This window comes from Micrasema longulum, unplaced genomic scaffold (assembly GCF_059751315.1).
Source record: "Micrasema longulum isolate JH-2025_06_02 unplaced genomic scaffold, ASM5975131v1 h1tg001249l, whole genome shotgun sequence".
In the NCBI taxonomy this organism is placed as follows: Eukaryota; Metazoa; Arthropoda; class Insecta; order Trichoptera; family Brachycentridae; genus Micrasema; species Micrasema longulum.
The window spans coordinates 466,032-479,800 of NW_028278436.1; the positions used below are offsets into that span (position 1 = coordinate 466,032).

At 31.9% G+C, this 13,769-nt stretch overlaps 1 protein-coding gene across 1 annotated transcript in view; it reads right to left on the minus strand.

Moving 5' to 3' along the window:
- Nucleotides 1–429: 429 nt before the first annotated feature.
- obst-B (obstructor-B) overlaps nt 430–13,769 on the minus strand; it is a 31,261-nt gene continuing 17,921 nt past the window's right edge. Inside the window, exons 3-6 of the mRNA XM_088234499.1 lie at nt 11,536–11,654; nt 9,143–9,343; nt 4,354–4,549; nt 430–1,099 (exon numbers count right to left, since the gene is read on the minus strand). Coding sequence (XP_088090625.1) covers nt 931–1,099; nt 4,354–4,549; nt 9,143–9,343; nt 11,536–11,654 — 685 coding nt within the window. The 3' untranslated portion in view covers nt 430–930. The remainder of the gene's footprint in view (nt 1,100–4,353; nt 4,550–9,142; nt 9,344–11,535; nt 11,655–13,769) is intronic.

A 13,769-nucleotide genomic window follows, 5' to 3' on the forward strand; every position in this document is an offset into this window, starting at 1 on the left:
CGCAATTTCCAATTCAACTCTCCAAAATCACGATGCTTAGCAAAATTCCAACCTCATCTAAAATTATAATCTCTCCTACACAAGACTTTTATCTTTACGAGATGGAGTCAAAACTACATATTTTACAGTTTAATTGCCACAGCGCTATTTCGAATAAGATAGATCCATGTTCCTTATTTAAAAAGTATCAAATATCTTTTCAGGTTTTAGATAAAGCTAATGGATATGTTGTAAAATGTTTAGCTATTGATAATCATTTAACTCTCTTGGCATTTAAGAATTTATAAAACTCTTTATCGTCTAAATATTCGTTACAAAATAGGCCTTATCCTGTACTCATCAAAAGTTTTGAAAATGGATGATTTTTTAGATGTATTGGAAGCAAGTGTAAAAATGCATATATTTATTTTACAAAAATAAAAGTCGTAATAAAGTCAAAAAGTTTATTTTAAATACTTATTTAAGTACGATCTTGTTACACGACTAGTTAGTTTAATGTTTCAATTCAAGAGACATTTAGAATCCTGTTTACAAATATGCGTACCATTTTAGATGATTCAAATAGCTCCAATTTTGTAAAAAATCACCCCAGAGCTTCTAAATTTAATTGAAAAAATATCAAAAGTATGGAGGTAAAATAAGCTAAGAATTATGTGTAAGGAAAAATAAGGGTGAATTTTCGCATTATAAAAAAAACAAACTATGAATATTTATATTTTTAGAATTTTTTACTATTTTTGATTAGTTTTAAATTGCGGTTTTTGTTGTTTAGCAAAAAATGTAAGCAAGTGAGATTAACTGAAAATTTATTTCATGTAAGAAAAAAAAACAGGCCAAATTGTACAGGACTGTAAATTTTTAAACACCTTATTTTTTTCTCTTTTCTCGGTGTGTTTTTTTTTCTTGGGTGGGATGCTTTCGAATTTACTTCTATTTTTCTGCGTCTTCCACTCTTTGGGCTGCTGGTTTGTTCTTACTGGGTCTCATTGGTTTCCTTCGGCTCACGAATGGAGCAGAATTTTTCGGTTTTGCTGTAGTAGGTGGATTTTCCAAAGCGTCTAATTCGGCGTCTGTCAGCTCGCCCTTGTACCAGTCAGCGCTGTAAAATGTTCATATAAAAATACATAAAAACAAAACAAATTGCAGTGAAAAACACACTTTTGTCAATATGTGCCAGAGAGCATTATAAATATGCTGACTACCGGATTTTTTCATAGAATTAATTCTAAACATTTTACATGGGAATATCTACTCCAAAATATCTAAGGGAACTATGCATTCCAGATGAACTAGCTGACAGGCGTCTGACGCTTAGATCAGCTACGTCTACGGCAAGAGGAAAAGTTATTATACCTCTACGCAAACATCGCACTAAATTTAGTGAACGCTCGCAGGCCCTATGGCATGGGATGCTCTACCAGCAGAGGTGCGAGGCTGTGAAAGTGAAGTGATGTTTCGGAAAAAACTTAAAACCCACTTGTTCTCTAAATTATTTGAATAAATCCGTAGCATGTGACAAAAAAATTGTTTTAATTAAATTACAAAGTTAAAAGCTTCATTAAATTTATTTAACAATAGAATCACTATGTAAAGCCCCCTTGAGGTATTATATTACGAAAATGGCGCTATATAAGTTATTCATAATAAATAAAACAATTTTTTTGATTAAATAAACAAATTAATCATCCCGTTGCTGAAAGAAAGCCATATTATTATACCTTTGCGTACTGACTTGCTTCCCTTAATTCATACTTCTTTTCATGCACGCACGCTTCCGACTTTCGGCATGTCCATCTTTAAGTCTTCCTCGTTTTCTGCATTTATCAAATTTGCATGCGATCGAAATGAAGATGAGATGTTTTATATTTAATTTTTTTTTTTTTTTTTTAAACTGACGTATGCCTAGCTTGTATTTTTTTATTTACGAAATGAATCAGAATCCATCTTTAAATAGGATGTTTTCACAAGTCAAAAATAACATAAACAATATAATAAATATGAGGGGACTACTTGCGAACCCGGCAAAATCCAAAATCTAAAAAAAGTGATATGTTTATTAAAACTTATTCAAAATACAATTTTTTACAATAATTATAACGTTGTCAGTCAAAAATGCGGCTTTATTTGTAAGAACTTGACTTTTAAACTGTCGGGTTTGTTGCAAACATGGCAACCTCTACTTGAGTATTGTTAAGTTGGAAAGTATAATTTAAATTTATTATTTCACTACTGTTTCTTCACATAATCATGCTAATGGCATCACTGATCATAATAAAAAATTGAAGCTTAAAAAAAATTGAAGTTAAGAATTGTATCAGTTTATTGCGATTTGCTCAAAATAAAGAAAGATGGATTTTGCCGGGTTTGCAAATAGTACCCTCATATTTGAAGCGGCTTTTTGAGGAAAGGAAATGATGCTAATGATGAAATATAAATCGCCAAACAAAAGGTAGCAATTCTTTCTTGACTCCGTCGATGATGCTTATTTCAGTTTTACGTACACCACTGATTTACCACACTTCATAAAACGTGTGCCTGAAATATCCCAATTTTGCCGGCAATCATTATCATTTTACCCTGTTTTTCTAATGCAAGCCTTTATATCAAGACTCTATTGTGAACTGCTAATTTTGTCTCTTGCGACAAGCACGTATTTGACACGTTTTTAATTAATCATGTATTAAACAATGTTTGATTACGTCCAAATGCTTGCAGACTGGCTGGATTTCCTCCCTAGGGAGTTATTCATATTGAAATTTATTTCAACAGAGAGGAATAACATTTTTGAGAAGGGAATATGGAAGTCTAGGCATTAATAGGGCTTATAACCTGACATTGGCTAGTTTAAGTGGCCACTTTACACACTGTGTAACAAACCCAATACAATGAAGACTCTATACAACACTTTTGTACGCAGTAACTTAGAGTTTGCATCCGTTGTGTCGAGCCCACAATACCAAACAAATATTGAAAGGATTGAAATTGAAAAATAAAAACGATTTTCTTCAAATACCTAGAGATTATAAAAGCGATAAAACGCTTTGCACTTACAGCCAATCTACTAAACAAAATTAAAGTTTTACTGTTAAAAATAGACGCACTATATATGAATTATGCTATTTACATAAATTATTAAATAATTAAGTAGACTTTTTTAACCTACTCTCCAAAATTAATTTTCGCGTGTCAAGAAATAAGTATTTATTTCAACTGCCAGATTGTAGCACAAACTATGCTCAACACTCTTTCCCATATCATTTTTGCTCAAATTATAATGTTTTTTTTTTCCTTCTATTTATATATTGAGCATGCCCATTAATTTATTCAAAAATTAATTGTACAGAGGATTTTGGAGCTGTCCATTAATATAATTATTGACGTTATCTCTCCATAATATATTTACTATGCACGGGTATTGCTATTCCGTCTAACTTCTTGACTCCGGATTCTGCCTTTATGGAGTTTCCCTGCGATTGTCTTTAGTACTTTCATCTCTGACGTTCTGAGCAGTTATTTAGTTTTTCTATTTAGTTTTTCTATTTAGTTTTTCTACTCGGCTTTTCGTATTTTTTCTCTATCTACCTTCGCCTCTATTGTATACACCATGATCGGTCTGACACACGTTTTGTACATCCGAATTATGTTTCCAATAATCATGTGTTCATTGTACCATCCGACATTTCTTGGGCATCCAGATGTTTATTAACTGAGATGGATGTGTTCTCATCATCACTGTGGCTGCATCATCTGCGTGGCATGTGATGTTAAAAACCTTATCTCCCTTAGTGGATTCACTACTTTTTCCTTTCTTAAAAGCATTTTTTCCAAATATTTATTCTGCTTGTGTAAGAAAAGGTTTTTGGCGTATAATTTGCAGTTCTATATTTAGTCATAAAGGTGCTCAACTTGCTTTGTTTCTTTGTTGTTTACAATATGTGTTACTTTTTTGATGTAAATATTATTAATGTCCCGAATTCAGTTGTTGTAACTCCTGGGAATGTAATTCAATGTATTATACCGGTAAAATACTTTGTGTTATATGATTTTAAAAAAATAAATTAAGACTCATTTTTTCTGGCTGCCATACGCCTCCAATTGCTATTTAATGATGCTTACGTTTACTTGAACACTTACTCCTACCCAAATACACAAACTCACCCCTACACTTACTCTCATACAAAATCACACAAACACACCCTTTTGTTTTACCACAATTTGATATGTATGATTTTTATTTAGAAACTTGAAGATTGTTTCTGTAAAATAAATCAATAATAAATAAATGCTTTTTTGAATAGTAAATTGGTTTGCCTATTTAAAAAAAGTATATCAATATTTTTATTTTTTAAATACCATTCCGCCACCAGCCTGGCCCAGTTACATGTCTTTGTTAGGTCATCAAACACCTGCCCCTTTTTGCATCCACTCCTCCTTGGAGTGTCTCCGTTGATGCAGACGTAGAAGTACTGGCAGTCATCGGGGTCGGCGTAACGGGGGTGGGTCAAAGCGAAGGTCTCGTTTACCTTGGGGCACTCAAAGTTGAACACGTCTACAAAAAGCACAAAAAATTTAATTAGTCCATTGGAAATATATTTTTGTAATTGTATTAATAAAATTAAACGCAGTTTTTGCTAATGATATTGATAATATCCAACATAAACCCTCTATATAATTTGCCAAACTCCCAGAAATAAATTGAAATAAAAGTAGTTAGATTAATATTATTAATATTTAAAGAATGACTTTGCGGTTAATCATTAAACTAAATGTTATGAAATATTTGTAAATAACCAGTTTTCAACTTTTCTATGTCTACCGGTTTCGAGACGTACCCATCTCTTCGTCAGGACGCCAAGTAAACTAACATGCAAAACCCACTATACACCTTCACTATAGTTGTTGCACAAAAATATAAAACCAACACGACATGCATTGTAATAAGCACATGCACTGATTAGGACAATCATGCACCGATAAGATTAAGAAAATAATTCATGTTGTTTAAGAAATATTCGAAAAAAAAGAGGGGATTGAAGGGGGAGCTTGAGTTAAATAGGTTAAGGGTGACCATTTTTTTTTTTTTTTTTTTTTAATATTGCATAAAATGAGCATACATATTTAATAACAGGAAATCTATATAAAACTAGTGAATAGAAAATGAAAACGGAGTGATCTCTGTTTAGGATAGTCTCCATCTAACATGGCTCAGCCTGTTGGATGGATATTTTTTATCTTTTAGAGCATAAGTCGTTTTATAAAAATATAACAATAACAAATAAAAAAAACTAATACTATTTAATTATTAATGCCTAGCTAATCAAATGTAATAAATTTAAATCGTTTTTATACAAATATAAAGTAAATATATGTATGTGCCAAGAATACATGTTACTTAAACATAAATAATATAGCATATTATATTATAACATGGAACATCGTATAACGGGCTATATTGGAAGATTGTTTGATTATTGATCAAAGGAATATTATTTTTTAAAGTTCAACTAATGTTAAATATTTCCATAATATTAGTTATTTTTAATCCTTTATTATTTGTAAGTAATATATTAATTCCTGTATTTTTATTAAAGTCACAATTAAAACTGATTAGGTGATACGCGAATTCTCATTTTTTTCGAATATTTCTCAAACAACACAAAATAGTTTCATAATTTAATCAGTGCATATTTGTCCTAATCAGTGCATGTGCTTATTAAAATGCATGTCCTGTTGGTTTTATATTTTTATGCAACAACTATGGTGAAGGTGTAAAGTGGAATTTGCATGTTGGTTTGATTGGTGTCCTGACGAATAAATGGATACGTCTCAAAACCATTAAATACAAATATTTAATAGCATGTAGTAAATAGATTAAATTTAAATCGCGGTTTATGAAACTTGTGAGTAACTCATTTTTTGACAAAAAACATTGATCTAGTATTATGGAAACCAAAATGAAGACTCACAATCTATAAAACAGTTTTTTGGTATGTGGAGGGAGTGCTTACATTGTAATAAGTCTCAAGGACCCGACGTTTCAACAGAGACGAATGAAACTACGCAAAAAGCAGATTCGTTAAACACGTATGCAAATATAATACATTAAATAATTACCTTTCATTTTTTTCCAAATATAATAAGTATTCCATAAAGTACTAAATAATATTTTTTTATGTTTGAATCACTAACTATGTGGAACATTATTATTAAATATATTAAAATAAAATAAAATATTTTTATTTTTATGTACCATTTATATTTTTATAATTTGACGACCACTAGTTTCGGCAATACTATGCCTTCTTCAGGGTAAATTACAAACTAATATAACTTATTTATTTGTTTATTTATTTATCATATTTATTTATTATATATACGGCCTAAGCCAATGAGAAACTTCAGCCCTACGGGAAATTGGATACATTTTTTTTTTCTTACGCGGGGTAAAAATTAGAGCATTAAATTGCACGGCAAAGTTTCTTGAAAATGTACGGAAAAAAAATAAATGTTTTGATAAAAACGCACTACTTTAAATGACGTCACTGGTTCATGTGAATCAACCTATGATCTGAGTGCTATGGAAGATTTCCGGTCTGCTTGTCGCTTCTGGACCAATAGGAAGAACTGAATGAGAATAAGTGGAAATAAACCTCTGACGTTACACGCGGAGTTATTTCAGAAATACAAAACTTTAAAAAATCGTAGCGCCGATAATACGATATATAATTTTTTTTTAAAAATAAATTTTAACTTAGTTTAACAGTCTATTATCAAATATTTTTTTTTTAAAAAACCACTGAACTTCCTCATTACAACAGTTACATGAAGAAACATAAATGCAAGAAACTGAACAAAAAGAACATAAAACTATTTAGCAAAGACAAACAAGGGCAAAACAATATTTGTGTACAATATATTTAAAAAAACGAAATACCTAAAACTTTGAGCTAAACCATGCCAATCCAACTTCATCCCACACTGTTTAGTCGCGAAGAGATCTACGAAAAAACGAAAGATCTATCCCAAAAAAATCCAAGTCGTGTGATGAATTGACTAATCTACACATTCTGGACATTGGGGCATAAAAACCAAAGTTGCTCTTAGAAGATTTTATAAATAGCAGATTTTGACTTCTGGTGACACGGTTGGGAACATGAAATGAAATTGATTGCAACAGAGATGGGACATCACTTAAAGCATTAAGTATTTTGAAAATGTATATAAGGTCCATCTCAGTTCTACGTCTCTCCAATGAAGACAAATTAAGAGATTGCTCTATTTCAAAATAGGAATAATTACCCCTTTGTAATTCGAGCAACCATGCCACTTTTCTTAGAAAACGGTGTTGGACAGACTCGATATGGTCAATATGAGTCCTGTAGAATGGAGACTAAATAGGAGAATATATATTTATATAAATATAATATTAATATAATTTTTTCATAGTGAAGGTAGAATGGGCGTGGCTACGGGTGTAGATAAGAGAGAGGGTTTGTGTGTGGACTTAGGGAGAAGGAACATATTTAAAATGGGACTAAAACAAAGTGATTTTATTTTATTTTAATATATTAAATATTTTTTTGTTCGTGCTCTTTCAATTTAGATCTTCCGCCCCTTTAAAAATCAAATTATTTTGGAACTATGCAATTTATTGTTCGTTCTCTGAAACAATGTGTATTCGGGGACCGATCCACAGTTTTTTAATTTTTGAAAATGTCATACATTGTTTTAATTATTACAATTTTTAAAACGATTGAGGGTTATATATCTAAACACATTATAACGTCACGTAATCTTATGTGTCGTCTAGTTAGAAAAGTCATCATGTGCTTTTTAATGTTTGAAGTAGTAAGATAAGACATTGCAGTGTTTCTCCTTAAAAGTCTTTTCTATGACATTTTTGCTCTCCTGCATTTTTTTGCTTTTTAAATGAGTAAGTGTTAATATTGTCTAGTATCTTATTTGTATACGTCAGCATTTTTGGTTAAAGTTATTTCATCGTCACTCTCCTAATGCTAATTTATATTCAATTGTGTCAATTACCTGGATTTAATTATTACTTAGGTCTCTGAGATGGTTTGGTTATGTAGAACAAATGGACGACGAAAGAATGGAAAAACAAGTATATATGCCGAAAATAAACGGTAACGTGAAACGAGAATGACCAAAGAAGACGTGACATGATCAGATAAACCAAATTTTTTAGTCTGGTCATGTCAAAAGCAGACAGAACCGAAGGGCATGTGTGACAAAATGTATTAATGTAAAGGAAGCTAGGAATATAAGCCATGATAGACGTGTGTGGTGGTCTATTCTCTCTGCCCTACGTTGAAATAGCGTGATGGTAGTAGTAGCAGTATATGTAAATTATCACTTTACATACACACATTTTCAATCCCAGGATTAATATTCTTCACAAAAATATTTATTATGATAGGGGTTCAATTTCGCTTGATGTATATAAATTTATTTAATTAATTAATTTAATACTTTAAATACATATAAGGGCGGGCATATTGCCTTAGGCAATTTCTCCCTACTTACCCAAACCGTTCAGTTTGAGAAAATTATAAATACATGGACATATTAAATCTTACAATTTTATACAATAATTAAAAACAAAGATTAAAAAAATTAATATGAAAAAAAATAAATTAACACTATACTATGAAGAGAGGAGAGGGGGCGGGAAGGAAAGAAGAAGGATAAAGGAACAATTTAAATATTTAGATAGTGACATTTCAATCTTGACTTAAATGTAAATAAAGAAGGGGCGTCTCTAACATTAGTGGGTAGATTATTTCACAATCGAGCGGCTACTACTGTGAAGGAGGAGGCAAGAAAATTAGAGCGACGACTGGGTATTAAAAGGGTTATCTTGTTACTAGAACGAAGAGATAGTCCATGTTGTGAAAGAGGTTGGATGAGCTCTCTCAGATAAACAGGCGAAGTGGGATTATTTAAAATATTGTGAAGAAGTGATAGAATGTGAATGTTTCTTCTATGGCTGATACCGAGCCAGTGTAGTTGCGTGCGATACTCGCAACTACACTGGCTCAGTATATACATATATTGCACAAGCGAATTCTAGTTTTGAAAACACCATAGTTTTGATCGATGAATTTTTGGTTTATTTATTTACCTTTCGTTCCACATCCCTTTTTCTTGGCTTCATCGGCCCAAGTGCAAATTCCGGTTTTGTCATTAAACACCAAACCAGCTGGGCAGGTGATGGAGTTAAACTTTCCATCAACGCAGTAGAAGAAGTTGTCGCAGATCTTAACATCAGCATGGGCGAAATATCCGTGGAGACGAGGACAGTGCAGGGTTGGTTTGGGCTCCTCTGAAAAAACACATCACGAGAATATGTAAATTGTTGTGAATATCTTATTAGATTTATAAACTACGGCTGTCTGCAGATAATAATTAATCGAATTTAAGGAGTACCACAGGGTTTAATTTTTGGTCCTTCTCAATTTGTTTTTATACTCATTCATTAATAAGGAGAATTTAAAGCTTACTAATATTTAAATACACATATTTACAAAACTTTTCGTTTAGAAGAGAAAAAATACTCGATAAAAACTGATCTTATTCGATATTCAACTTGTTTGAGTTATTAACTTATACTATTTATTTATTAACGGACATTGTCCATGTATACAATTTATAGGGTTTTAACATAACAATAAAATAATCGTTTAAAACATAAAAAAAAATAAAAGAAGCATTGGCAAACATAAGGGACATCAAGACAAGATCTGGACTATTTATTTAGTGCTCGTTTCAATCGTTGTAAACTTAAAACCAAAAAAAGTTCAGATCTTGTCTTGAGTTAACAATACGACAAAGACGGGTCATTGGAGAATTAAGGCCATAGTTTGTTCTATGCTGATCGATGAACAGTAATTCATTGTTTCTCAATCTACGAGTCGGAATATTGAATTTTACTTGTGCCAGTAATAATGGAACATCAATTATACCATTTAGTATGCCGAACATATATATGGAGTCAATATTAGTTCTACGTTTTTGTAGACTAGAAATATTTAACATTGAGTCTATTTCAGCATAAAAATAATTACCTCTCTCTAGTCCAAGCATCCACGCTACTTTTCGAAGCAAGCATGATACATTATGTAAGATTTCTGATTACAGGGTTTTTATTTTATTATCTTTTATATATTTTGACCCGGCCAAACACCGGCCACATAACAGCGTCTCTGTCTTCCTTGTTATGAGTTCTATACTCGTGCTCTCTCTTATACAGATTTATTTATGTAATAGCGTCTCATTCATTCCTCTCGTAGCAAGGATAAATATTTTTATGCTTTAAAATCTGGCGTAGTTATACAAATTTAACATTCAAAATCCGGTGTGAAAATGTATATTTAAAGATTTAAAAAAATACAAGTTCATCGTTAAAAAAAAAAGAGATAAAATAATAATATTAATAATAATTATGGATAACTTATAAAGCGCCATTTTTGTAATAAAATACCTCAAGGGTGCTTTACAAAGTGATTATATAAAGATATAAATTTAATTTTAACTTTTTAATTTATGAAAAATAATGTACTTTTTCATATTACTTTTCCACCACATGCCAAGAATTTATTCAAATGATTTAGAGAACAAGTGGGTTTTAAGTTTCTTCCGAAACATCACTTCACTCTCACAGTTTCGGATTTCTGCTGGGAGAGCATTCCATGCCGTAGGGCCTGCGACCGCAAATGCACGTTCGCCGAATTTAGTGCGCTGTTTGCGTAGAGGTATAATAACTTTTCCTTTCGACGTAGATCTAGAATGCAGAGTTCCCTTATATATTCTGCAGCAGAGTTGTGCAGTGACTTATACATAAGCCAACAGAGTTTGTATTCCACCCTCTGTGGAAAACGTAGCCAGTGCAATTCCCAAAGTAGTGGAGTGATATGACTGAATTTAGAGATTTAAAAAATAAGTCTCGCTGCGGCATTTAATACAGCCTGTAGGCGAGTCATTTTATTCATTGGTAGACCTGCGTAGATACTATTACAATAATCGACTCTAGACACTACAAACGCATTTATCAATTGACGGGCGGCATCAACTGGCAAATTTTTGCGTATGCATTTAATCTGTCTCAGCTGGTAAAAGCATGAACTTATTGTTCTAGTAATTTAAGCGTCAAGAGAAAGGTCAGAATTAAGGATGACTCTCAGTAGTTTAACGGTGGGTATAGCGGTACTCCTTGCATCGGGCAGTGCCGTATCCTGAATCAAATTCTGTCGTCTGGCTGAAGCCATCCATAGTTGCTCCGTTTTAGATGGATTAAGTGTAAGTCTATTTTCAGCCATCCAGTTTCCTATTTTCTCAATGCATCCATTAATCAAATCAACAAGCACATTTATCTCGCTCGGTTTAAAATAAAAATAAATCTATATATCAAGAAATATATCGTATGTAGACTAGTGTGACATCACAGCCACACAAGAGCTAATGGTGGAATTGCCAATAAATTAATAAATTTATTGAGCTGAATTAAATACTACTTACGACGGTTAGGCCTCTGAGAGCAATCGATATTGAAGGGCAGGTCACATTTCTCCTGATCAGGGCTGTAGTCATTGAAAACCATTCCATCGGGACACAGCTTCTCAGTTATGGCACCTTCCCTGGAATAAAAACATTAATTTTACTCCATACTAATATTATAAATGCGAAAATATGTTTGTCTCTTTGTTTGTGCTTCCTTCACGTCGCAACGGAGCGACCGATCGACATTATTTTGAACATATAAATAGCCGGAGAGCAGAAAAGTGGCTTAAGCTACTTTTTGTCCGGAAAAAATCACTCCCTTGGGAAAATTGGTGAGGGGGGGGGGTAATGCTAAAAAATCTCAAAAAATCGATTTACATCGAAACTATTCAGCTAATGAGTCGAGTTTTTTTGTCATGTTGTTCTTCTTTAGACGGAAAGTGTGAAGTAGGGGGGATACAATCTTTAAAATTAGACACGAGTTAGTTCATTATACCTTGAAAAAGAAGCTTGTGTAGCTTTAAAACCGGTCGGTAGAATAAAAGTTATTTTATCTCAACATTTTGAGTTTGTCCAAATGTTTATAGATAAAAGACTGGATGTTGTTATTAAACCAACAGGTCCAAGAAAATGTTTTTAAATTAGAAATTGTTAGTATGTGAAGTAATCGAATCAGATGAATCTCTTCACATCAATAAAGGTTTCACAGCTTTTTAACTTCACTAAAATTGATAAAATTAAAAGAATTGAAGAAATATTAATGTTTAAATATAAGCAAAATTATTAATGTTACACTTTGTCAAAAGTGGCCACTTATCAAGCCCATGAGAGGTCATAAGCCCTATTAATGCCTAGACTTCAATATTTCTTTCTCTGTTCTTCATCCCTGTTGTAATTTGTTAAAGTTGTTTTACGTTTATTTTAGTAAAATGTCAGCGCGTTTGCCTACCATGCAGAAGGTCTCGGGTTCGATTCCCGACATGTTTGATTTGAAATATGTATTTCAAAGGGTGTTTTTAAACCAGAATATTTCATGATCCCTGGATTAGTACCTGAAGCGTAAGACTGATCATCTCATCTTCATGTTACAAAAAAATGATCAAGATACGCTGCGATTGGTGTACCAATGCAGTGCCCTATCCACCATTAGGTGCGGAAAGGGAAAGATGATGATTACTGTAATAAAAATCAATTGTACATGAATACCTCAAAATGTTATTCAATGACATTTACTAAAAGTACAAAATTATTTACGCACAATTATACGATCAAAGATAATTCCATATCACGGTGTAGCGAGATTAGAGACTTAGGAGTTATTTTTGATAATAGATTGCTGGTTCGGGCTTCATTTTCAGAATTTCCAAATCTTTTATCTTTTAAAAAACCAAATACATTAAAAACTTTATACAACACTTTTGTACGCAGTAATTTGGAGTTTGCATCCGTTGTGTTGAGCCCAGAATACATAACAAACATAGAAAGGATTGAAAATGTTCAACGAAATTTTTTTAAATACCTAGATTATAAAAAAACAATAAAAGCCAATCTGCCATACAAAAAATGTATTTTTCTCTTGAAAATAGACGCATTGTATCTGAATTATGCTATTTACATAAATTATTAAATAATAAAGTAGACTCTTTTAACCCACTCTCCAAAATAAATCTTAATGTCCCTTTTCGCGTGACAAGAAATAAGTATTTATTCCATCTGCCAGTCTGTAGCACTAACTATGCACAACACTCTTTCCTCTATCGTTCTTGCTCTAATTATAATGTTTTTTTTTTCATCTATTGATATAGTTTACATGTCCCTTAATTTATTTAAAAATAAACTAAGATTGATTATTTCGGGCTGCGATACGATCCCACTTACTATTAAATGATGCACACACCTGAACACTTACTCCCACAATAATACACATAAACACTTCCTTTTGTTGTAGCACAATATAAAATTTTTTTTTTTTTTTTGAAAAAAGAAATATTTGCGTTCTTATGATTTACCCAAATATTGAATTTTGAGGGCCATTTTCAACGAGTTGTAAATAACTCACTATTAGAAAGTGGAATCGAGTTGGGGTAGAGGGGTATTCGAACCATATGTATGATTTTTATTTAGAAACTTCACTGGTCGGTCTTAAAACTGTATTTATTTTAAAAGAACGTTATTATATCATTGTCGACAGTTTGTTTTTTTAAATAAATAAATATGTGTGAAGATAAAAATGAATAAACATTTTTGTTGAT